At 38.9% G+C, this 24,913-nt stretch overlaps 1 protein-coding gene across 2 annotated transcripts in view; it reads left to right on the forward strand.

The window, feature by feature from the left end:
• cux1a (cut-like homeobox 1a) overlaps window positions 1-24,654 on the forward strand; it is a 118,117-nt gene extending 93,463 nt beyond the window's left edge. The window contains exons 16-25 of one of the 2 annotated variants that reach the window (XM_079410645.1): window positions 606-686; window positions 1,786-1,887; window positions 2,698-2,784; window positions 3,402-3,850; window positions 5,690-6,022; window positions 6,282-6,441; window positions 11,601-11,879; window positions 15,545-15,733; window positions 19,171-19,456; window positions 20,577-24,654. In XM_079410645.1, coding sequence (XP_079266771.1) covers window positions 606-686; window positions 1,786-1,887; window positions 2,698-2,784; window positions 3,402-3,850; window positions 5,690-6,022; window positions 6,282-6,441; window positions 11,601-11,879; window positions 15,545-15,733; window positions 19,171-19,456; window positions 20,577-21,027 — 2,417 coding nt within the window. In that variant the 3' untranslated portion in view covers window positions 21,028-24,654. The remainder of the gene's footprint in view (window positions 1-605; window positions 687-1,785; window positions 1,888-2,697; window positions 2,785-3,401; window positions 3,851-5,689; window positions 6,023-6,281; window positions 6,442-11,600; window positions 11,880-15,544; window positions 15,734-19,170; window positions 19,457-20,576) is intronic. The other variant, XM_079410644.1, reaches the window with a different exon arrangement.
• The last annotated feature ends 259 nt before the right edge of the window (window positions 24,655-24,913 follow it).

The raw sequence follows: 24,913 nt of genomic DNA on the forward strand, positions 1-24,913 counted from the left end.
TAATGCATTATACATAAAGGCTATACGTAAAGTGTTACCTTAATTTAAATGAAAATAATCTATAAAATAAATTTTTCTCAAAAGCTATTTAATAAGTTATTTATTATTAAACAAAAATATGTATATATTTTGGTAAAGATTTCAGAAGTTTTCAAGGTTTTTAATTTGCAGTAATTGCTGGAAATTGTAAAACTAAGATGTAACTATGAAAGCTGTAGATTTTTTACTTTTTGTTAGAAAACCATTGCATATGGTACAAAACTCAACTGATTTGTTCTGATGAAGGCTAGTCATTCTCTCTCAAACACGGCAAAACATCATCTGTGTTAGCTAATATTAGCTAAATAACATTAACATCTAAATCAGCAGAATTCAAATTCCAAGGTGTCTGCTCGTCAGCAAATGTTAGAGACACTGATGCCAGAGCACTAAACCTGTAGGACAGGTGACATTTCTGTCAACCGACCAAAAAAAATCTAAATCTAAAATCTCTCATACTCTGTCAGTCTTATTGTTGAGCCCTGGAGATGATTGGACAATTGACAGCAGAAGTTTAGGGCTTGGTCTTACTTTATTTCTATCTTCCGCCACTTGTTTTCCAACAGAGAACCCAGGCCAGAACCTGAACAGAGTATTTCAGGATGTTCCGAAGCGAAGAACCGGCTCGGAAGGCTCCACGCGGCCAGGTCTGTCTCACGCCTTCCCTCTCGTGTTACGAGTTTCTGGAGTGTCAGATCCGCAGTGTGTCTGTATGTCTTTGTTGTGCTGGTCTGTTTCTTCTCAATCTCTGGCCTGGAATCTGTTGCAAAACAAGTGAGTGAGACAGACAGGGCTGGAAGAGGTGTGACTGGAATTTAAAAAGATCTGGTTCGGACTGTCGGAAGACAGCTGTTTACAATAAATGTTACACCTTTGACTGCATAGATTAGTTTCAAACTATGGAAAAAAAACTCAGTTGTGAGTGTTATCAAGCCTAAACCTATGTAACTTTCCATCACGGAGGTCCTTGAGAAGTCTGTCCTGTTATTTCGTGGTCAGCTTGTGTGTATATATATATGTGTGTGTGTGGCAGAATTCTTCAGGCAGATCTACAGTGCCACCACATTACAACTGGTGGTTGAGTCTCCCCCAGGGTGGCGCTGTGGGTGGCTAGCCACCCCTGTGTGTGAGAGAGAGAGAGCGAGGGCGAGAGAGCATTACTTCCACCTCACACACACGTCCAGCTGCTCTCCTCACACACCAGTGACTATGACCTTGCCCTGCTGCCCACTGCTCATTGGGCCACTTTTTCCCTCTCTCTTTTTCCATATTTATTATTATTGCACCGGCCCGTCTGATGATACTTCCACACAAGCTCTGTTGTTTCTCATGGATTTTATCCAAATCTTACCGTCTCTTTGTTGTGGAGGACAGGAAACGGTTTCAGTCCTTGCAAAGGAAGTGCAGCTGTAGCCACGGGCAGCGCAGGTGCTGATACACACAATATTATAGACAAGCAAACGATTGCTAATAGTTTTTTAGTTTTGTGCCAGTGAGTTTGGTTGCAGGATTGCAATTCCATGAAATAAAAAAAGCGTCAGACTTATTTTAGCATATCGGGTAGTTTGTTGTTTAGAATAAGCTTGCGTTTGCATCTATTTGAACTCTTGCTCTGTCATGCAGAAATAGCAATATTTGTGCCATTTTCAGTCTAAAAGATTGTATACTGTGCTCCATTTCAAGACAAACAGATTATAACACATGACGTGTCACTTACAGCTACATGTCCCTCTCGTGTCTTCGCAGGTAACATCACCACCCGGATCCGCACGCCTGAGACCGGCTCCGACGAAACCATCAAGTCCATCTTGGAGCAGGCCAAGAGAGAGTTGCAAGTGCAGAAAGCAGGTGAGTCTTTTTCTGTCATCAGGTAATCAAGGAAGGATCAAGGCGTTCACATGTGTTTTCCACTTTCCCCACAATCAGTTATGTCACTTTCTGTAGGATTGGTCTCACTGTTACCACCTGAATACAATCATTCTTGCATTCACTTTTTCTAAATGAGTCAAGTTTTCTATTGTAGAACTGATTGTGGTGTAATCATACTAACATAGTGCACTACTGTTCAAAAGTTGTTTTTTAAAGAAATTAATATTTTATTCAGCAAGAATGCATTAAATTGATCAAAAGTGATTGTAAAGACTTGTATTTCTATTTAAAAAAATTCTGTTCTTTCTATTCTCCAAAGAAAAAAATGTATTGCATTTACTATGAAAATATTAAGCCACACAATTGCTTTCAACATTGATAAGAATAAGAAATGTTTCTTTCTGAAGGATCTTGTGACACTGAACACTGGAGTAGTGAAGCTGAAAAAAACTCCTATTTTAAATTGGACTAATATTTCACAGTATTACTGTTTTTACTATATTTTTGATCAAGTAAATGCAGCATTGGTAAGCATAAAAGACTTCCTTCAAAAAACATTTAAAAATCTTATTAACCCCAAACTTTTGAATGATGGTGTATGTTGGCTAAAACTGTAATTGCAATGCAGATTTTTAAACAAGCACTGTCTAAAATGATTATATCAGTCAATAACATACTGAGTCATATCCCCTCTGTTTTTGAATGTTGAAATTCCCTCCTTTACCTTTTCCTGTCCAAGCTTGTGTAACGGAATTAAACTAACTGTCTCTTCCCCACCTGCCACTGCAGACGGTGTGGGGGAGAGGCAACGGCGATCAGGTTACCACAGAGGGTCGGGCAGCTATTTCCAAATATATGCACACAGTCTAAGACTTGGTGAGGTTTTGAGCTGTCTGTTGAAAGTTTCCCCCCCAAGATTTCCCCCCACGCCAAGAGCGCTACTGCTTCCAATGAACTTCTCACTGTCATAAATCAGTCTGAGTCATGGGGATTTATGACCGATGTATGTTTTATATATATATATATATATATATATATATATATATATATATATATATATACATCAATAAAAAACCCTATGTACACGTGTTGAGAAATCAGTCTAACTCACTGAAAACAGACGTCTGTATTATTTGAAACTATGATATATAATATTGATATATCACAAATTTATTCTGAAATATTATTGGGTAGCATAGGGCAGCAATCTCTTATTGGCACCCTTTAAAGGATTAGTTCACCCAAAACGAAAATTCTGTCATCATTTACTTACCTTCATGTTTTTATACGAAACTTCTGTTACAACATTCTTCAATGTTCCACTGAAGAAAGTTTGGAAAGGGTTTAGAAAACATGAGGATTAATTAAATAATGCCAGAGTTTTTATTTTTGTGTAAGCTATTCTTTTAAGTTCCTCTTTTTTGAGCAATAATGTGGTGGTGTATAGGTGAAACAGATTATGACCACTTACATGTTCTCTTCTGTTCCTGCAGTTGAGAATTCTCAGCCTCCATCCTCCTCTAGCAACTCCGACGAGAACATTCGTTCCATCCTTGAGCAGGCTCGGAGGGAGATGGAGGCCCAGCAGGTGGCTCTGGAGCCCGTACTGCAGGCCAACTCTTTGGCCCCGACCGATCTCTCGCTCCTGGGCTCACCGCTCTCCACCCTCTCCTACACCCCTATTGCTCAGTCTCTGAAGAAGCCCTCCACCTCTCCCCTTTTGGACTTCCACAGTGGGGTGAAGAAGGAGATGGGTGAGGTGGCCGTCTCAGATGTGGGGGTGGACGGAGTGCACAAGCTCGGACGTCTCTCTGAGAGTGGTGGAGGTTTAGGTGGGGGTTCTTGGAGGGAGCACTGGTGGAGCACAGGTCTCTCGGAGCGTCGAGGAATTGGGCAGCCCTCCGTTAGTGAAGACACCCACAGCCAAGAGGATAGCAAGGAGGTATAGTGCACTAATAACTTTTTTTATGCCACATATCCCCATATACCCACAGTATTAACCCTTAAATAATCTCCTCAAGTGTATGTCCCTTACAATTGACCCTCTTTCTAAATATAATTGTAGAGTTGTTAATTTATAAAGACCTGTCTATGGGGAAATATTTACAGTTTATTAATGCGTTCATGACTTAAGTGTTATTTCTAGTAGTATTTATGTGCTTTTATAGTATTTCTTAATACTTTTATTTTTTTAGATTTAATTTGAACTTGTTAGGTTTTTTTGTGATCATTTGATGTGCTTTTAACTTTTTTTTTCTTTTTAAATACTGATAAAATATTAAACAATAAACAATAATTAAATATTTCTATTTGGCTTAATTTTTTTTTCCAGTTTTAGTAATTCTGCTGCAGCTTCTACTTCTAATTCAACTTATTTTATTTTAGTTCATTGCATCTAATTTTTCATCCAACATTTATATTTTATTTTATTTCATTTTTATTGCAGTTAATGAGAACTATTTTTAAAAGTTTTCATTAATAATAACAATACAGTTATTATGTTGACACTATATCTTTTTTCTATGCATCACATGCAGATCAGAAGTTAAAAATAAAATTATTAAAAAATAAACATAACTGTGATTAATCTCAAGATTTCAGACCAGTCTTTAGAAAGAAGAATGACACTGTAATAATGTTGAACTTTGGATGTTTTTTCTTTTTAATGAATTAATTTATTTATCTAATTATTGATTTATTTTTACACTATTTTTCTGCGGACCCTTTGCACACCTTTAGAACACCCCAAAAAAACCCTGCCCTAGCAACTGCACAGCAATATCTTTGCAAGCACCATCACATCTATATTGCACACAGAGAATACCATTTCATTCACAAGCTCTGTATTTACATTACATCTATCAGAATAGTCTCACCTAGTGCTGCACGAAGTATCGAAATATCGCAAATGTACATATCGCAATATGCACATCGCAAAGGCATGTGTGATATCTGAATTATTTTTCAGATATCACACTGCCTTATTACAATCGGAACGGTCAAATACACACAGAGTTATTCACAGTCAGTTATGTCTTAAGAGGATGTGAACAGTTGGGGGAAAAAAAACGGTTTGGGAGCAATAGGATCCCAGCAACCTAATACTGTAAACCTGCAGCTGTCTGTCAAACAACAAAAGAAAAAGACTTGACTGAATAACCTTTGTAACTTTATAATGATTCAGTTTATATTTAATTCGCATGAAGACTATGCAGTGTTTTAGTTTCACTTTTGCTTATTCCATTTCTCTATTGTTTCTTACTTGAGTAAATATATATAATGTAGGCCTACCTGAAAGACTCAAAGCACTGTTTATTTCATTTGTATCTTTGTTTTATTGTATTTGTCCAGTTGTTTGTAGTTCTTATTAAATGAAAATAACTAAATGTCCACACCTAGTTTCAGGCGTTTTTGTTTACCTGGATGTTCTTGATGTTAATATTTATGTTAATATAACGATATATTACCAAGGTGAGCAAAGAGTTTTTGGTATTTAGATATTGGCATTATTAGATTTTGTTCTTTACATTGATGTTAAAATTACGTTTACACATTTGTGACGAAACACATATTGGCTTTTTAAATATAATCTAAATTGATTTCACACATTTAAAGCAATATCGTATCGCATACTGATTATTGCATTATTTTAACAAGGTATCGCATATCGCATTTTTCTTAAAAAAGTCACACCCTAAAATAGCCCACTTCCTCCTCCTTAAGCCACATGCAGTTTCCTTATATGGCTAACCCCAACTATATTACTCTTTGCCCCCACCAGAAGCTCCCTCGGCTGGGCAGCACTGCGCCCGTGGCTCCTGCTTCCTCTCTGGATTACTGGAAAGACTGGCCCAGCTCAGAGTCCCCGTACTCCCAGAGCTCAGAGCTGAGTCTGCAGATGCCCAGCGGTAGCGAGACCCCTCAGAGCAGCCCACTGCCTTCCTCCTCGCCTTTACTGTCCCTCCCCAAAGTCGCCAAACCCGTGGTGCCCCCGCTCACACCTGAGCAGTACGAGTACTACATGTACCAGGAAGTGGACACTGTCGATCTCACACAGCAGGTCAAAGACAAACTAGCCAAGAATGGCATCTGCCAGAGGATCTTTGGCGAGAAGGTCAGTGATTTTCACACCAGATACGCTTCCATCGATTACCCACCCGTGGTGCTCCTCAGAAAGGATTTGAGCGAGTGTGTGTCGGTTTCGTTTTTTATACTCCATGCAAATGTATGAGTTTGTAATACCAGCTGCATCTTTCTTCTTATTGCATCATGAAATATCTTCATATTTGTTTCAGGGCTGTTTTTCTCTGAATCTGATGTACCATATCTCCTATGTATGTGTGTGTGTGTGTGTGTGTGTGTGTGGATTGCAGGTGCTGGGCCTCTCTCAGGGGAGCGTGAGCGACATGCTCTCCCGGCCGAAGCACTGGAGCAAGCTTACGCAGAAAGGAAGAGAGCCGTTTATACGCATGCAGTTATGGCTGAACGGAGAGCTGGGCCAGGCACTGCTGCCAATGCCTGGACAGACACAAGGTAACACCCCGATACTGTTTACCATCACACATACTCGTATGTAGACGTCACTGTAGTTTCATCTATGCAGAGAAACGTGCACAGTGGCTCAAGACGGATGTGAAAGAGCTTCTCATTTCTGATGTGGCTTTGGTTTCTCGGTTTCACTCCTCACATCCTGAGCTGCCATCAAAGCCACCATTCATTCGGCTTTGTTATCATTTGGCATGGGCGTTTGAGAATGCAGAACTCTCCAATCACATCCGCTTCTCCTCCCCAAAATTAGATTTCTCTTGAATATCTAACACTCAAAATGTCACAGGAAAGAAGCAGGCTGCCTGGTCTCTAATGTTAAGATCACCCATTTTTGACAATCCAGTCAATTCTGGATAGAGAAACGTGTTGTTTTTTTTCTTGATGAATGTCTTGTTTCGTTCTGACTTTAATGGATGGCTCATAATATCTGTCTGATTAATATAATGCTCTCTGAGATGCAGTTTAAAAAAAGTGAAGAAAACCAGCATTTCCTGAAAATGCTAACGGCTGCGTTCCTTTAATAGTTTGACTGATACTGGTTTTAGCCTGGCTTGAATAAATAACCGAGGGCAAACCAAATCTCAGTGTAATTCTTCAGTAGTTCAGCCAGCTGTACCTCGCTCGGCCTTACGGTGGGAGAATTTAAATTACTCATGACTAAATGGATACAGGATCATACTGTTGACCCACTTTTAATGTGTAATCATTATCCTAGGACAACAGCATTCTGGTGATCGATCTCAGATGTTTATTAAAGCACTACGTAATTATCAGCGATCGTGCTTAGGGTAAAGGATTTGAACTAGCACCTAAACCTAAGTGGATCACACTTCGGTGTGTTATTTTTCCCGCATTGTTTGTACTGTGAAATGTGAGTTATGGATGCAAAAATCTAGTTATTATTTTGCAGTTCAAGGCCTTTTTAAACCCCGTTAAGCCGTTTATTAGCAGTCATCAATTTTTATATTTACATTGACCTGGATTTCAAGGAAAGGCATTGGAGGGTTGGGTTAAATCGGTGCAGCGTGGATGGGGAGGGGGGTTTGTCTCACAGGGGCCATCCAGAAAAGGCCCCCTGGGCTCTCTCAAGGGCCTCCTTGAGCTGTTGTAATCAATTAGCCCATCAGCGCCGGGATATATGATAATTACCCGCCTCTCCTCCTCTGTGACTGGCTGCAGAGCGCACCATCATGCTCCAGTGGCTGATTAATATGCAAATAATCAGCCGATGGAATGATAAATGGGAGTCAAGCTGTGTGTGTGAGTGCGAGGCCGATTATGATGAATAGCACTTGCTCGCTGTCCTACTTAAAGAATCCTTTCTCTGTCATTTTTACCACAAATTAAGCCGAGTAATATATACATTATAGCAATGAGTTCAACTGGAGAAGCAATAGGTGGGGATAAAAAGGAATAGGAAATGGTCAACATTAAAAATGAGGCTGTTAACTTAAACAGAAATGTAAATGTCACACCATTTTCTTGTTTAATCCAAACCGGGAAGAATTTACATGGACTTTGTGATATTACGATGGCTTTTAAACACACACAGAGACCAAAACGCAAGATTATTGTCATTTTGAAAGCATTAACTGCATTAAATATTGTTAACGCCATTAAACTGGACAAATTAATTGCATGCATTTGTGTTCATTTTGATAGCACTAATTATATTATATTATAAAGAAAATTATTTATAAAAATATTTTTCTTTTAATTATGTATATATGTATATATACTTCTTACTACTTATTTTGTCTTTTATTTTCTACTATTAACCATATTAACCATGGCATGAGGATATATGTTTGCACACACATTCATGCGGTGACGTGCCAGTTTGGATAGTTGGGGCAAAAGTGTGTTTAAATGAACTGGCCAGGCTTGACCGATTTGGTAGATAATCTGAACAGCAGGCACCATAATGGCCCGAGCTTTAGACGTCTGTAATGGGTTTCTTTCTTCCAGCTGCCCTGTTCTGTGCCTCACAGCTTTCAGCACGGAGCACTTAGCACTGAGCTAATGCACCTCAGTGAAAAAAAAACTGCAAATGGTGGCAGGGCACAGGAAAGAGCCAGATGTGGCTTTAAAACAGGACGTTTTTGATGATTCTGATTGATTTAGGTCAACCTATTGATATATGCTGATTTATAGAAAGAAGGGAGCCAGTTATTTGTTTAAAAAACAAACAAACAAATATTTAACTCGCTTATGAAACTTGTCATTTACTCACCCTCATGTTGATCCAAACCAGTATGACTGACTTTCTTTTGTCTCCACTCCACATTCACTGTAACTGCACAGAAAATCATTACGTTCTTCAAAATATTACTCTGAAGGCACTGAAGAAAGAAAGTCATACAGGTTTGGAATGACATTAGGCTTAGGAAATTATAATTTTTTGGGTTTTTGAGTGAACAGTCTCTTTCAGAAAAACTATGTGAGAAAATTAAAGGGAAAAAAGCAACTCTAAAGGTTAAAAAAATGCTAAATAGATAGATATTACAACAGCACACAAGGTTCTTCCTGTTCGCTGTCTGTTGTCCTCTAGCAAGTGTCCTGTATATTGCCTGTCCTTACTGACCCTCATTAGGATGACACACTCAACCGGGCTAAAACAAGCTCTCCTCCAGGGTGTGTGTGTGTATATGTGTATGCATAGGTGTGTGTGTATGTGTGTGTGAGTTGAAGAGCACTCCATGACCCCTCATCAGTCTCTGCAGATCCTCTCCTCTGAATGTCAGTCTGTCCTTGCGATCGTCCAATCAAAACCCAGTTAAGATTAGACTGGGCTATAGTTTGGGAATGCCTCGATCAGATGTTTTAGGACCGGTTCAGTTTAAACCTGTTGTGCATGTATGAGGCGCAATCCCAACTTGCTTCAAAGTTAGGGCCAAAAAGGCTTTTTAAATATTTTTAAAAGAAATCTAACCTGCATTTATTTGATCAAAAATACAGTAAAAACAGTAATATTTTTAAATATGATTACTATTTAAAATAACATTTTGATTTTAATGTACTTTAAAATGTAATTTATTTCTGTGATGCAAAGCTGAATTATAAAATTAACATTACAGATGCATTTATGGTGTCCTTGCTGAATAAAAGTATTGATTTCTGTAAAATTCACACTGTAGTTTGAGGTTTGAGTACGTCCCAGTCGGATGTTTTCGGACCTGTTCGATTTAAACCTGTTGTTTGCGTATGAGACTCAATCCCATCATGCATCAAAATTAGGGCTGGACACATGTAGACTTTCACGTTTGTGCCGCTTATTCCAGCTCTGTGTGTGTGTGCTCGGCCACACGCATAGCTGCATTAACCAGCTGTGTGTCCAGATGTGGACGCCCCTCCTGTCCTCTTTATCACACGCATACGCACTGGTTACTTGCAGCATGTCACAGGAACATCCTGTCATTCCCGCTCGTGTCCCTAAAACACCTCCTACTTCCCTCGCTCCCCTCCCACACACACACACACACACAGAGACCATGCCGCCAGTCAAACTGTCACCAGGCTGTGCGTGGTCTTGCTGCAGATCTGATATGACTGCCTGCTCCCCGCCTTGAGCGCCCTGCTCTCTGTTTGCCATGTCCCCCAGCTCGGCAGGCAGCTAATCCAAACTGACGCTCCCTCCCGATGCTCTCTTCACCACCAGCACTGCACTGCACTGCCACAGCCAACGAATCAGAGAATCGAGCTGAAACAGAGGGGTAGAGGAAGATGGGAAATGAAAGGGAAGAGTATTAGAGAGAGTGTTGGGTGCTTGATGTCTGCATATTAAAGGAATAATATCATTATTTAATTGCTCTAATGTCACTGCAAACATGTATGACTTTCTATTTTCCCTAAAACAAAAACCGTATAGTTTGTTTCTTTCTTTATTTGTTAGTTTGTGGATGAGATTTCAATTTAAGTGCTCATGTTTCTAGATTTTTTCGTCGTCTTTTTAAAATATTTCTCAGGGTTGTACTTATAAGATTACACAATTATATAAAAAATATTTGAATTATTAAAATTAAATCACTTTAATTGTAAAAATTAGCATTTAAAATGTTAAATATAAAAATCAAAGATGCATTTGTCTTGTGCAGAAACTCATTTAGGCTGACAGCATCAAAATGCATGCTTGTATATATAAAATATATATATAAAATGAGCAAATGAAACTGACAGGGAAAGATTTTAAAACCATGCTCTCCAAGGCTGCATTTATACAGGAAAATACAGTACAAAGCTAATATATAAAAATACACAATTTATATTTTGCTTACAATTTAAAAAAAATAAATAAAATAAAAATATATATATATTCTAGTTTTAAAAGAACAGCTTTTAATTTGATTGTATTTTAAAATGTAATTTATTTCTGTGATTTATTCCTTTTCTTTCTGATGCTATTCTAATATGCTGTGGTCAAGAAATATTTCGCATTGTTATCAATTATTATCAAATAAGGTTGTGCTGCTCAATATTTTTGTGGAAACATTTTTTTCTGTGTTCTTTGATGAATAGAAAGTTCAAAAGAACAGCATTTATTTCAAATAGAAATTTAGAAATATTATTAATGTCTTTACTATCAGTTTTGATCAATTTAGTGCATCCTTGCTGAATAAAAGTATTCATTAAAAATAAAAAACTGAACTGATCCCACCTTTGAACGATAGTGTAATTTTGGTCTTGCAGCTTGGAGATTCTTCCAAAAAAAATAAAAAATCTGTTTCATAGAAGAAAGTCATACAGGTTTGGAACAGATGAGTAAATTATGACAGAATTTTTATTTTTGGGTGAACTGTCCCTTTAAACACAGAAATGCGTATTATTGGAGGAGCTATATTGGTACAGACCATATTAATTCTCAGAACACCAAACGCGTTTGTCTCTCTTCCTCGTTAATTTATTTGTCTCATTATGCTTCAAGAGAAGCTGTGACTTGGCATGACATGATGCATCTGTCACTGTCCATCACTTCCTGTTGCTGAGCAGGAAGACCTTGGTTGGGGTTACAGTTTCATTGGCTACTCGCTCCATATTTAGACAGATCTTCGTTTGGGCCTTCTGTCAATAAGTAATGCCCAGCCAACGGACGAGGTCACGTGCTGCATTGCCGCAATGTCTTAATTCTGTTCCTCTCGTTTCCATAGAGATTACTCCGAAGACCTCAGCCAGCTGCAGTCCTGCCCCAGAATCCCCTCTGAGTTCGGCTGAGGAGTCTGTTAAAAGCCAGCAGGAGGAGCAGATGTGCCGAGCGTCCATCCAGGAGCCCAGTGAAACCTCCGAGTCCCAGCCCGGCACGCCTCTACCGTTACCTGTGCCGGGACACTCGGGGCTCAGCATACAAGAGATGGTAGCGATGTCGCCCGAGCTGGACACCTATGCCATCACGAAGAAAGTGAAAGAAGTTCTAACAGATAACAACCTCGGTGAGTGAGTTAAAAAACAGTGGTGGTCAATGTACCTCACTGACCGAAATATGGACTAGCTGCAATCAACTCGATAATTTCAAGAAGTTTAGCTAAAAGGAAGCTACTGTTCTGAAAAATTTGTTATCTACACTGCCGTTCAAAAGTTTAGGATCAGTATTTTTTTTTAAAGAATTTAAAGAAATTAATACTTTTATTCAGGATGTGTTAAACTGATAAAAAGTGATACTAAAGACATATTGTTAGAAAATAGCTTCATTTTGAATATGCTGTTCTTTTGAACTTTTTATTCATCAAAGAATCCTAAAAAAAAGTATGACAGGTTCCTATATATATATATATATATATATATATATATATATATATATACACACACACACATTAATAGCAGCACAACTGTTTCCAACGTTGGTAATAAATCAGCATATTGAATCTGAATGATTTCTCAGGGATCATGTGACACTGAAGACTGAGTAATGGCTGATGAAAATTCAGCTTTGCATCACAAGAATAAATTATATTTTAAAGTATAATAAAATAGAAAACTGTTGTTTTAAATGGTAATATTTCAAAATATTACTGTATTTTTTTCTCTATTTTTGTTCAAATAAATGCAGCCTTGATGAGCAAAAGATACTTCTTTAAAAAACATAAAAAATCTTGCTTATCCCAAACTTTTGAACACCATAGAAATGGTCATTCTTGACTGGTGGAGCATTCTACAGTTTTTACAATTTTTGTCAAGTTTTTGATTCCATGTTTTGTTCATTTGTTTGATCATTTTTATATATAAATTATAAATAATATCATAAAATAATCAATTTAAAATATAAAAAAAATACATTTTAAGAATTTTTAATAACTTTAAAATATTTAAGAATTATATATTTAAAAATGTTAATATAAATTTGACTGGTATTTGTGGTCGGCATAAAAACTTATTTCTGCACAAATATACAGTGCCCTCCATAAGTATTGCAACAGTAAAGACAAAATTGCTCTGTTGGCTGTGGAGTCAAGACATTTACAAATATGATTAAAAGATGAATATGAGACAAAATTACAGAATATCATGTTTTATTATTAGCCGTTTCAACACATACATGTTTTACCAGCTAAGAAGTTCAGCACTTTTAGAGTTCATCCCTCTATCTGATGTGAGCATAAGTATTGGAGCAGTTGCCTCACAGGTCTTTCTAAGTGATCAGCTGTGTCCTGTTGCATTAATTCTTCAGATATTAAAAGCAGGGAATGTGTCGTATCAGTTATATCCATTACTTCTGTATTCTGAATCTTGTATTCAATGATGACACACACAAACCAGGATGAAGATGAGGGAGCTGACTTTGAGAGAAAAGCAAGCAATATGGATGCTAAAAGAAAAGAGGAAGTCAATTAGAGCTCCAGCAAAAACAAAGAGCATGGAGAAATCAAGAGTTTGGAAACCACCAGCAACCAACAACTACCTGATCGGCTGAGAAAACAACAGTAGTTGATGACAGACAAATCATAAAAGCTGTGAAATGAACCCTAAAAGACATGTCTGTAAAATCACCAACAACTTCCAGAAAGCTGGGGTGATGCTCTGACAATCTACTGTCCTCAGGAGACTTTGACACAGAATTACAGATGCTACACAGCAAGATGATCCCAAGCATACAGCCTCATCTGTAAAGCATGGTGGAGGTGGTGTCATGGCATGGGCATGCATGGCTGCCTCTGGAACAGGCCCTCTCAACTTTACTGATGACTTAATGTGTGATGACAGTAGCAGAATGAATTTGGAAGGGTACAAAACCATCTTGCCTACCAATATTCAAGAAAATGCCACCAGATTCATTCTTTTTATTTGGTAAAACATGTATGTGTTGAAACAGCTAATAATAAAATGTGACATTCTTTAGTTTTGTCTCATATTCATCTTTTAATCATATTTGTAAATGTCTTGACTCCACAGCCAACAGAGCAATTTTGTCTTTACTGTCCCAATACTTATGGAGGGCACTGTATATTTGCTAACACTTGCTTACACTTAGGCTTGCTTCAGTTGCTTACAAACCATAGTAATGCTTGATTTCCGAGTTATTTTATTTATTTATTTATTTTTTTTGAGTCAGTTGATTTAAATCAAACTGGTTCCCAAACGGTCTGAATAATTCCTTAGAGATTTGGTGAAAGTTATTTATTAAAATCCTTATCTAGTAAACCACAATCTACTAGAAATGTCATGGAAATTCATCGCTCAAAAAAACTAAACTGGAAACACTACTGATTTGCTAAATGAATCAGACTTCTGAATGCTACATTCTATTATTCCATAATTGTTTTTACTCATTATTAGATACAGTACATGGTGTGTTTTGTCCATAATAATGTCTCTCCACATGAGAGGACAGGTGGAGGACAGGTTGGCCCTTAATGGCCGTCCACTACGACTGTCTCAATGTCCCTGCCATAATTAATGAGAGGTCGAACGAGAATGTCACACTGGACACAGCTACTTTCTCCTTCGCCGTTTGTTTTAACTCGCACCATCCGTTGTCCTCATGTTCAAAAGAGAATTGGCCGAAAACACTTTGTCTTTGTGTACTTTGTGTTCACACTTTCTTCTTTTAAACTCATGTGATCACACAATAAAACAAAGGAGAATACGGATATATCGCACAGACGATACCTCAGTGTGATACTGTGACAGTCTCTTTCATCTCGCACATTCTCATTTCCCGACGTGATTTTTGTCTCAGGAGCAACAAAGATTTGTTGTGCTCTGTAGAGGTATTGACCTGTATAAAGTGCAGAATGTAAAGACAGCTGTGTTGATACGAGTTTGTGGGGAGAGAGAGAGAAGTAATCTTCTGGGATCGCAGGCTTTTGTTTTACTCTGGGGAACATTTCCTTTTTGAACATAGACGGATCGCAGTTATTGTCTGGAGGATTCAGGTGCCTTTTGTTTGGAGTGAAAAAAAATCGTTGAAAGCTTAAGCGGCCGATGAAAACAGTTTGAAAGCACCTTTGTCTTAAAGGTGGAGGTTAAAAGCGAAATCAGCAGAGCTTGTTTGATCAGACTTTGATGCCACAACACAATAAAAACATGTTCTTAGGAACTCTTTGTTTTTAACAATAATAGTGGCCCTAAATCAATGAAATGTATCTGGCCTCAAAACATATTTGGACACTTCAGACACATGAATCAATGTTTTCTATTGAATATCAAAACCAAAATGGCAACATTCTCATGTGACGGTTTCTTAAGGAATATGATTGTTTGTGTTTGCTTCTCAAACCATGAAAGCAGTTGAAAGCACCTTTTCTTAAAGGTGGAGGTTAAAAGCAAAATCATTAGTTTGTTTGATCAAACTTGATGCAACAATACAATAAAAGCATGTTCCTAAATGTTTTTTTTTTTTTTTAATAATAAATAAAATCTATCCACAGTGGCTTCAAAATGTCTTTGGAGACTTACGACAGTTAAAATGCATTTTAAAACAAAAGTGGCTTTTTTAATGTAGCACAAAATACTTCCAAGTAAAAGTACAAAAATACATTTTCACAAAAATACTTTTGTACGATATATTGTTAACAAGTTTTTGGACCATTTCTTGTTGTCCAACGTTGATTCATATGATGTTTCCTGGACAAATGCGATTGTTTTGTCCGCTCTACAGGTCAGCGTCTGTTTGGCGAGAGCATCCTGGGTTTGACGCAGGGCTCCGTGTCTGATCTGCTGGCTCGGCCCAAGCCCTGGCACAAGCTCAGTCTGAAGGGTCGAGAGCCATTCGTTCGCATGCAGCTGTGGCTGAACGACCCGCGGAACGTGGAGAAGCTCATGGACATGAAGCGGATGGAAAAGAAAGGTAATCTCCCTCCTTTAAATGCATCTGTCTGGCCGCACACCAACAAACACCTGTTTGCAATTGTCTGTGTTGTTTCAGAATGTTTTTATTTCAGTGTTTATTAAAGTGCTTCAGTTTGTTCAATGTCGGCTTAGTTGGCAGGTCTTTTCAGGACGTTTAAAAGACGGCAGTCTGGTGTGGAGTTTTATTTGTTTTTTCACTTGACGATGCCTTAACCATGGTGCTCATTTGGGTTGCGTTTCCAGTTTCCTTTCGACCGCTTTTCTCACTAACAAAATGCTGGTGCTGATTCTGGGTTGGTTCCAGGTAAAGAAAAAGTGGCTAATGGATGGATTTATTTGTTTTAGCCACTTTAAACCTGCTAGTTTCAAACCAGGAACTGTTAGCATCAGTATCCAGGGTGCAGGATAATGTCCTCACTACATTTTGTTTTCAAAACCTCAATCCAGCCACATTCACACAAAACAAGATGGTGCTTTTTTGACTATTTTAGTTTTTCTGCAAAACTATTTCAGCCACTATAAAATCTTATATAATGTGTTTTTTTGTCAAATGATTGATGTATTATATTCAAACAGCTTCTGGCAGTTACATCAGATTTTGTGTCATAAAGACACTGAATTACACTTCAAAAGTTTGGGGTTGGTAAGATTTATTCATGTTTTTGAAAGAAATCTAACATTCACCAAAGCTGCATTTATTTGATCAGAAATACAGAAAGGTACAATAATATTGAGAAATATTTTATAATTTAAAATAACTGTTTTTTTATTTGAATATATATTAAAATGTAATTTGTTCCTGTGATGGTAAAGCTGAATTTACTCCAGTCTTTCAGAAATCATTACACTATGCTGATTTTGTGCTCAAGAAACATTTTTCATTATTACCAATGTTGAAAACGGTAAAAAAAAAAAAACAGCTTCTCAATTTTTTTTTTGGTGATTTAAATTTCAAATGTAAACAAAAGATTTCTAAAAATAACTTTACGTTTTAAAATATAAATCTTGTTGAACAAAAATACTTTCTTTCTAAACATCTTTACTGTCACTTTAGATCCATGAATGCATCCTTCCTGAATAAAAGTAATCATTTGAAGAAGTTTACATGTCACATTTTCAAAGTAAAATTTGTAAACGAAAACTTAGTCTGTCTTACATTTTTCCAGAAACAGAAAAAAGCCCAACAATTGTGTTTCCATGCACAGCCCTCGCAGATCGTCAGTACCTTGGTCATGTGTCCATATTTACACACAGCACCTGCTAATTATCGCCAACTGTGCGATTGTGTTTATCCAGTATTGATTCCAGTCGGCGCAGGAGTTGCTGAAAACAATCTTTAAGCTGCCTCTCGTCAGCGTGCCTCTCTTTAATGTGAAGAGATGCGCGAGATGCTGGAGACGAGGCGGTCATGCGGAGGGAGGCCTGATGGGCTGTTTGATTGCTCTTTTTTTCCCCCTCTTTAATAGCCCAGATGTGTCCTCTGGTTGCCGAATAGGCCGCACATGCTCTGTGAGGCCGCTCGTCGCTCCGCTGTCTGGATTGATGAGGGTGGGAGATGTCATTTCTGTGATCGGCTGTGACAGGCTGACGGCTCTGTGGGGCTGGCTTACTTAAAGTCCACTGCACCCAGCGCCGGGCCCGTACGGCTGCGAGCTTGCAGCAGGCCAAGTGAACATTCCTGGAGTCATTAGGCCTGTTTAACACTCCTCTCGGGCTAAAAGTGACATTACTGGTGCTCCCTGGGTGATGATGACGATGATGGTTTTGTTGTGAGTCAGGCTTTGCGGTTCGTGTGCGTGTAGAGCGGGCGAAACTCGGGGGGACCTCCTCATTAGAGTGAAACTGGCTCTACCATTTACCCCTAAAGCTCACTGTGCATTTGCCAGGGACGGAAAGCAACAGCTTTGCTGTCGTGTTCTCTCGCTCTGTTTTGTCTCTCTCCACCTCGCTGTCTTTTCCTCGAGCTTTTCAGAAAAGAGTATGAATTTGACCTCGATGCTGGCTAGAGGCACAAAGCAAATTAGCCTTGCTTGGCCCTTGTTCTGAGAGTTTTGGCCACCAGCAGAATCTTTTACCATTGCTGTTGCCAAAGGCTCCTCTTCAGCAGACACTGAAACGCAGCGGAAATGACAAATTTCACACGCAGCTGTGTAGTTAGCTGTACTGAGCTTTTTTAATCAGAAAAAGGATATTAATGTGCTTGCTCTGTTTGTGTTCATGTAAGAAAAATAGAAAGACGTTATACTGATAACTCTGTGTTGTTGGGACTGGAATTTGTTTTCATTAAACTGTAAATTGTTCGTAGGAGAAGGAGTCTTTGTTTTGAGAATATTTGGGCCTAGTTGGGCCAGGAATTTAGATTTGCACTTCCGTGACAGTATTTTTGAATAGCACTAATACTTTTATTTGCAATGTCGTGAAATATAAATTAATGTATCATAAAATGTAATTTAATCCTGTGACCCAATGTTGAATTTTCTGCAGCCATTACTCCAGTCTTCATTGTCATATGATCCTTCAGGAATTATTATAATATGCTGATTTAGTGCTCAAGAAACATTATTATATTATATTATTATTATCAATGCTGAATACGGCTTATTTTTGTGGAAACAGTGGAAAATTTTCAAAGGATTCTTTGATTCTTCAAAGTTCATAAGAACAGCATTTATTTGAAAAATGAATATTCAGTTACGTTATAAATGTCTTTACTGTCACTTTTGATCAAATTTATGTGCGCTTGTTGAACAAAAACAAATAACTGTTTCTAATTCTTAATAGGACAATATCTGGAATTTTTACACTTACAGTATAACTTTTTGACCGCTAGTTATGTTATAAATACATTTATAAGAAAATTATGACATGATGCAAAATGTTACTGCTTTGTGTCATTTTCACTGACACTCACTAGTAAAAAAAAAAAAAGGCATCCCATGTTATAAAGATTCATTTATTTATTTAAATTAGCATAGCTTGCTAAACAGCAATGCTCGAAACAGAAACCAAATGTACAACAAATACAAAAACTTTGAAAGCTCTGAAATAATCAGGTCATTTTATAGTTTAGCCCTGGTGAATCTTCCTTTTGTAAAAAAATACGTCTTTTTTTAATTATTACTTTTGTAATGCAGATGAGTCAAACTTACAAAGACCTTAAGATTCAATAATAATATTTGTAATCAAAGACTGCCCCCTACTGACTAGAGAAAAATACAGCAATCATGCATTTGATCAACTGTAATTTAATCTAGAAACCAACATAGACACTGACGGGACCACATTGCCCCCAATATTCAGTTCAGTCAATATGGGCCAATACTTTTATTTGCCGTTTAGTGAATCATATGAAGCATACCTCCCAGAACACATTTACATATTTGTATGTATATTCTCTGATTGTATTTACAGCTGTTCTCCATATGTGTTTTCCAGCCTACATGAAGAGGCGACACAGCTCCATCGGTGAGAGTCATTCGCTGGAGACTGGTCTGTCAGGAAGTGACCTCACTCAGGGCGCCAGCCCCCAAAACCTCTCCCAGCAGCAGCAGCAGCAGCCCCATCTGAAGAAACCCCGTGTGGTGCTGGCTCCAGAAGAGAAGGAAGCTCTAAAGAGAGCCTACCAGCAGAAGCCTTACCCCTCCCCTAAAACCATCGAGGAGCTAGCGAGCCAGCTTAACCTCAAAACCAGCACGGTCATCAACTGGTTCCACAACTACAGGTACTGAGACGCTTTAACCCTTAACGTTACTCACACTGATGTGTTGCGACTTCAATATAGTCAGAACTGCATCATCTTTCATTTGAATTCTCTCTGAAAAGCCTGCTCTTATTAACTGTGTTTTGTTTAAAAACGAATCCACAGTGATGAAGCAAACAAACAGTGTCTTATTGAGGCGACCTGGAACTTTGTTTATTGCCTCTTATTACTTGTTCAAATTGGTGGGCGGGGCTAAAGAGGCTGTGATGTAGAAGTGGGTGTTGATCTTCTGCAGAGGTAGTGTTTCGTCGAACTATAACGTTGGGTTATAATGGATGGGTTAAATGCAGAGCACGAATTCTGAGTATGGGTCACCGTACTTGGCCGTATATCACATCACTTTCTTTTCTGACAATAAGCCGGGCCAGTGTTGCCACCTTGTGGACAAACTTATTCAAAAGCCACAGTATAATGTGCTGAGGAACTCACCCTCAGCTTCTTTGTCTTTGTGCTTAGAAAAATTGGGCTACATGCTTACAGTACATGCGTACCGTACTGATGATGAAATTAGGCTCTGGCACTGTACCCATACCCTAACGTACGAATAAAACCCAAGTATACTTTGGGCTTTAGCTTAAGAAATAGTTCACCCAAAAATGTTCACCCTCATGTTGTTTCAAACCCGTAAGATCTTTGTTTATCTTCAGAACATAGATTGAGATATTTTGATGAAATCCGAGAGCTCTCTGACCCTGCGTAGACAGAACTACCATGTTCAAGGCCCAGAAAGGTAACAAGGACATTGTTAAAATAGTTCATGTGACCCCAGTGGTTCAACCGTAATGTTACTAAAGTGTTGAGTAGTCCTTGTTTTTGTTTTCTTTATACACAAGTATTCTCGTAGCTTTGTAACTATTCACTGACTATTTTAACAATGTCCTTGCTACCTTTCTGGGCCTTGAATGTGTCAGTTGCGTTGCTGTCTATGCAGGGTCAGAACACTCTGAACGAAGGTCTTACTGGTTTGGAACATGAGGGCGAGTAATTAATGTCAGAATTTTCATTTTTGGGTGAACTATCTCTTTACAAATCCAGCTGCCCTTGTTTCTTTTCTCATAAGTCTCGTTTGTTGTTCCCACAGATCCCGTATCCGGCGAGAGCTCTTTATCGAAGAGATCCAGGCGGCGGCCGGCGAAGGCGGCTCCCCCTCAGCGCGGCCCGGGAAGTCTGGGGGCGAGGGAGACAACAGCTGCGACGGCACCGAGTCTGACAGCACTGCGGAGGGCCGACCGAGCGGCTCCGAGGAGCGCAAGGGCTTCCTGGAGAGCCCCAGTCTCAGCCACAGAGACGAAGAGGGCGAGGCCGAGTTCCCCAGCGCCTCGGGCACCAGCAGGCCACGAGGAGGCATCATAGACAGCCTATTCGGCATCCCCGAGTCCGTATCCACCGCTGCTGCCACTGCCGCTGCGCCCCCCTGCCGAAACCCAAAGGACAGCAGTCTGCGCAAGAAGAAAGCAGCCAACCTCAACAACATCATCCACAGGCTGGAGAAAGCGGCGAACCGCGACGAGCCTCACGAATGGGAGTTCTGAGGCACCGCCATGTTGTTGTTGTTGTTGTTTTATTCTCACTTTGTCCCTCACTGAGCTAACCCGGCCAAGCCTGGTGCACACACAAACACCGGTTAACCCAAGGGTTTTCGATTCGCTGTTTAGAAGTGGGCTATCAGAGACAAGAACAAGAAAAGGAAACTAATTTTTAGTCTGTTTATTTTGTGAAGCACTTAACGGCCCTGCTGGCCACAGGGCTGTGACACCATTGGCTAATGGTGAAGACACAAAACTGAAAAGCACAGGAGAGGGAGCGTTCCCACGAAATCTTCTCAAGACTGGCGACAGTCACAAAAAACAAATACACACTATGATATCACAGTGTCTCTATTTCTAATGGAGACGTTCTCACCAACAAGCTGAATAACTGTTACAATAATTGATCAGTTCTCAAGAGTCTTGGGAGTTTCCTCTTTTGTATCACGTATGCTTCGGCCGTCAGCAGAGACTAGTTCGAACCGGTTTCAAACCAAAAGTCAAGCATTTAAAAGCAAGTGTTGGCTGAAGGAACACGGGTGCACCGTCCCACCTGCCTCTCCCTCCCTACCCCAGAGGAGGCCATCCGATGGCTATGCAACTCTAGTACGCAATGGATTCCAGCGTAATGGAACCCGCATTATTTTCACAGTTCGGAAGCTTCTCCGATGCGAGAAGAAAATCCTTTTTATAGCAATTAAGTTGCCACCGAGAGATTGCACAGTCAGTTGACTCTAAATAGCACTCCTTTTGATTTTACACGCCAACGGCCTAAAAGAGAAAAAAAAAATCATGCGAACAAAAAATTATCGTCGTAAATAAGAATCCACGATCACGCAAAAAGTCATACTGTTGTTTTAAGGTCGACGGGAGTAATTTCGTAACTCGATAGATAAGTGTCAATTTTTAATCGTTATTTAGGTCTCTTGTAAGGGTAGCGCTCGTTTATTTTTTTTCCATAGCTTTAATCGCCTCCGCGACTTGCATTTTGAAGCCCGCGGAGGTCTTGTTTAATAATAAACGTCATTTTAGGCCAAAACAAAGACAGATAGTGAAGAAAAAAAAGGATTTGTACAGTACTTTGAGTAAATATTCCTGACAAGATATTTTTTAAAGAAAATGAACAAGCCTGATTTTTATCCTCTTATAATAGAACCATACATCAGAGACCTCTAACCAAGTTGGGCGGTTTGGACCCATAGAATTACAATTCTAATCCAATATCTATGGTGTTATAAATTCTAATTCTATGGTGTGGCCGTGGGCCACTGCACTGTATGGGCCGGTCCTCAGCACCAGGGTACCGGACGCTGAGTGCGGGGGGAACCCCACCTAACCGCTCGCTCTCGTGCAAACTCGAAACTTCAGGTTTTTCACCAGCTTCTCCATTCACCGTTCACCCAACCATATACGAGCTTTTCGTGGCGTCCACAACATTACAGAGTATGTTCACGGCACGCATCTGTCCTCCGAGAAGACTGGAAAAACTCCTAACGAAACGGACTTGTTTTGTTTTTTCTTCATACTGTATATGACGGAGGACTCGGACACATTTTCATCTACATTTCTTGTTTAACACATTTAAAAAAAAAGAGGAAAATATGTAGATTGTGAATGAAAAGCTCTTTTAACGTTAGCAACCTGAGGTGAATCTCTACACTCGCGCGTCAGAGCACGCGGCAAGGACTCGGCACCTCTGTAGAAACGTTCTTTCTCTCCTGAAACACCTTTCGAAACCTGCTCACCTTTCACTTCCGGCCCTTGTGTCATTGTATGCAGTTGTTTTTGTGAACGAAAGCGCAGATCGGTGGTGCCACGCGCTTGTCTGCGTGCGAACCGTGTGTGTGTGTGTGTGTGTGTGTGTGTGATTGTTGACAAGAGCGATTTATATTTGTATATTACTACTACTACTCGCCACAGGCAGTGGAAGCAAACACCTCCTCACGTCCCTAAGCTATTTAGCACTCCTGCAGCATATCACATAGTACATTTAAGTTCTTTTTATTTACACGCATAAACTAATGGTAGATATTTTTTTTGTTTATTGGTGTGGTTTGCTTATTTATAGATGCTGTCTTTTACATATTGATGTCTTATATTGTTATACGTGTTCTTTTTTTTGTAATGGAAGGGACTATAAAAGGTCAGGTTACATATTTTTTAGACTAATAGACTGCCGGCAGTATTGGATTACATTTAAATGATGTACTTTTGATACATGTCTATTGATTAATTCTGAAGATTATCTTTTTTTTTCTTTCTTTCATATGTTTTGCTCTCTTAGTGAGCTGGATGAACAGTTACTACATTGACAAAGGAAGCAGAATTATATGTATTGCATTAATGATTTGAATTAGTACGCATTTTAGATGTTTTAACAATTTGTAAAGATGACAATTCAAGATGAACTGCGTTTGGTTGTATTCACTCTACAAAGGCAACCCCATTGATGCTCTTGAATTGGGTTTTCAGGTCATTAATGAACCTGCGAACGTTCTGAGATTATGTACGTTTATAAATCGCAATCAAGTTTAGTTGCTATAATGAGCCAGTGAACAACTGGTAGTTAACGTCACTGAAATTAGCTGTCGCTTTGAGCTGCACCTTGAGGAATTGGACTTTTTCCATTTTTTTTTTAGCGGGAATGAAATTCACTTGATGTGGTTCGGTTGCGTTCAAATTTACGCCGACGAATCTTAAAGAACAACGTCGGCTTAAAACTACCTTTGGCCTTTTTTATGTGTGCCAATGAATGATTCAAATCAAATTTGTCTCTTGAAGACCTAACCTAACGAAAGCACAGAGAGATACTTCATGAACCAATGTTTTTCTCGGAATATACGAATAATAGGTCGAAAGCCCGTGACTGTTTCTCGAACTTCTCCACGTCTAACATTGGAGTGCCTTCACTGAAAACTGTTCGCTACTATAATCGCGTCGTCTTCATTCCAAATAAGTGATTGGAAGTATCGCGTGTCAGATCATAACACGCTTTAGCAATTTTCGCCAGCAAGTTTAATAATGAGGTCTCATCTAGTCTCAGGTCATACTATTCTGTACTTTTAGGGTGTCTGTATTGTTTTATCTGAGAGAAAACAGCTGTCCCAGGATTCAGGCTTGGTTGTTAAAAAAAAAAAACAATGGCAATTTCGAACGGTTAACTTCACATTTCTTTGTCCCAAATGTCGTTTTAATCATTTCTAGGCATTAATTAGATGTTTTTGACCATGTTATTGTATTTTAACGGTAGGATTCACACAGATGGATCTGGCATGTGGAAACTCTTGAAATGATTTGTAGACTATACTGTAGTGTGGACCAAATTGTCAGAACAGACAAATCAACTTGTAAAGACTCTTTTCTGATTTCAATTGAACACACGTTTAGGAGCACATTAAAATCTGGTCTATATTAAAGATGCTTTTTTATGTCTGGCACGTTCTCACTGACTGAAACCGTACCGTACTGTTGATATCATGGCATGAAACACTTAGAAGAACACTTCTCAATGCAGATGTCCAGCACTTTTCTCTGTTTTTTGCAAATATTTTTCTATGGAAAGTATTGCAGATGACTAAATAGCCTAACACATCAACATACGACTGCACAGACAGCACGTTTATATGATTTCTTAAGAAAAAGAAAAAAAAGAAAAACAAAGCAACAAAAAAAAAAAAATCATCATTATTGATATTACATTGGTAGTCACGAGTAGCATTAATGTAGATATTGGTCCGTAGCTTAGTTCGCTAGTGATGTCATAATTGTTACCTCGTTTATGCCCTCACACTTACGTCACTTCCTGAGACAGTATGTTCTGAACAGCCAGCCACAGTTTGTTTCATTGTATCCCAGATGGAGATTTTTTCTCTTTGTTTTGAAAGTTGTGTAA

This window comes from Barbus barbus (genome assembly GCF_936440315.1).
Source record: "Barbus barbus genome assembly, chromosome: 47".
Taxonomy (NCBI): domain Eukaryota; kingdom Metazoa; phylum Chordata; class Actinopteri; order Cypriniformes; family Cyprinidae; genus Barbus; species Barbus barbus.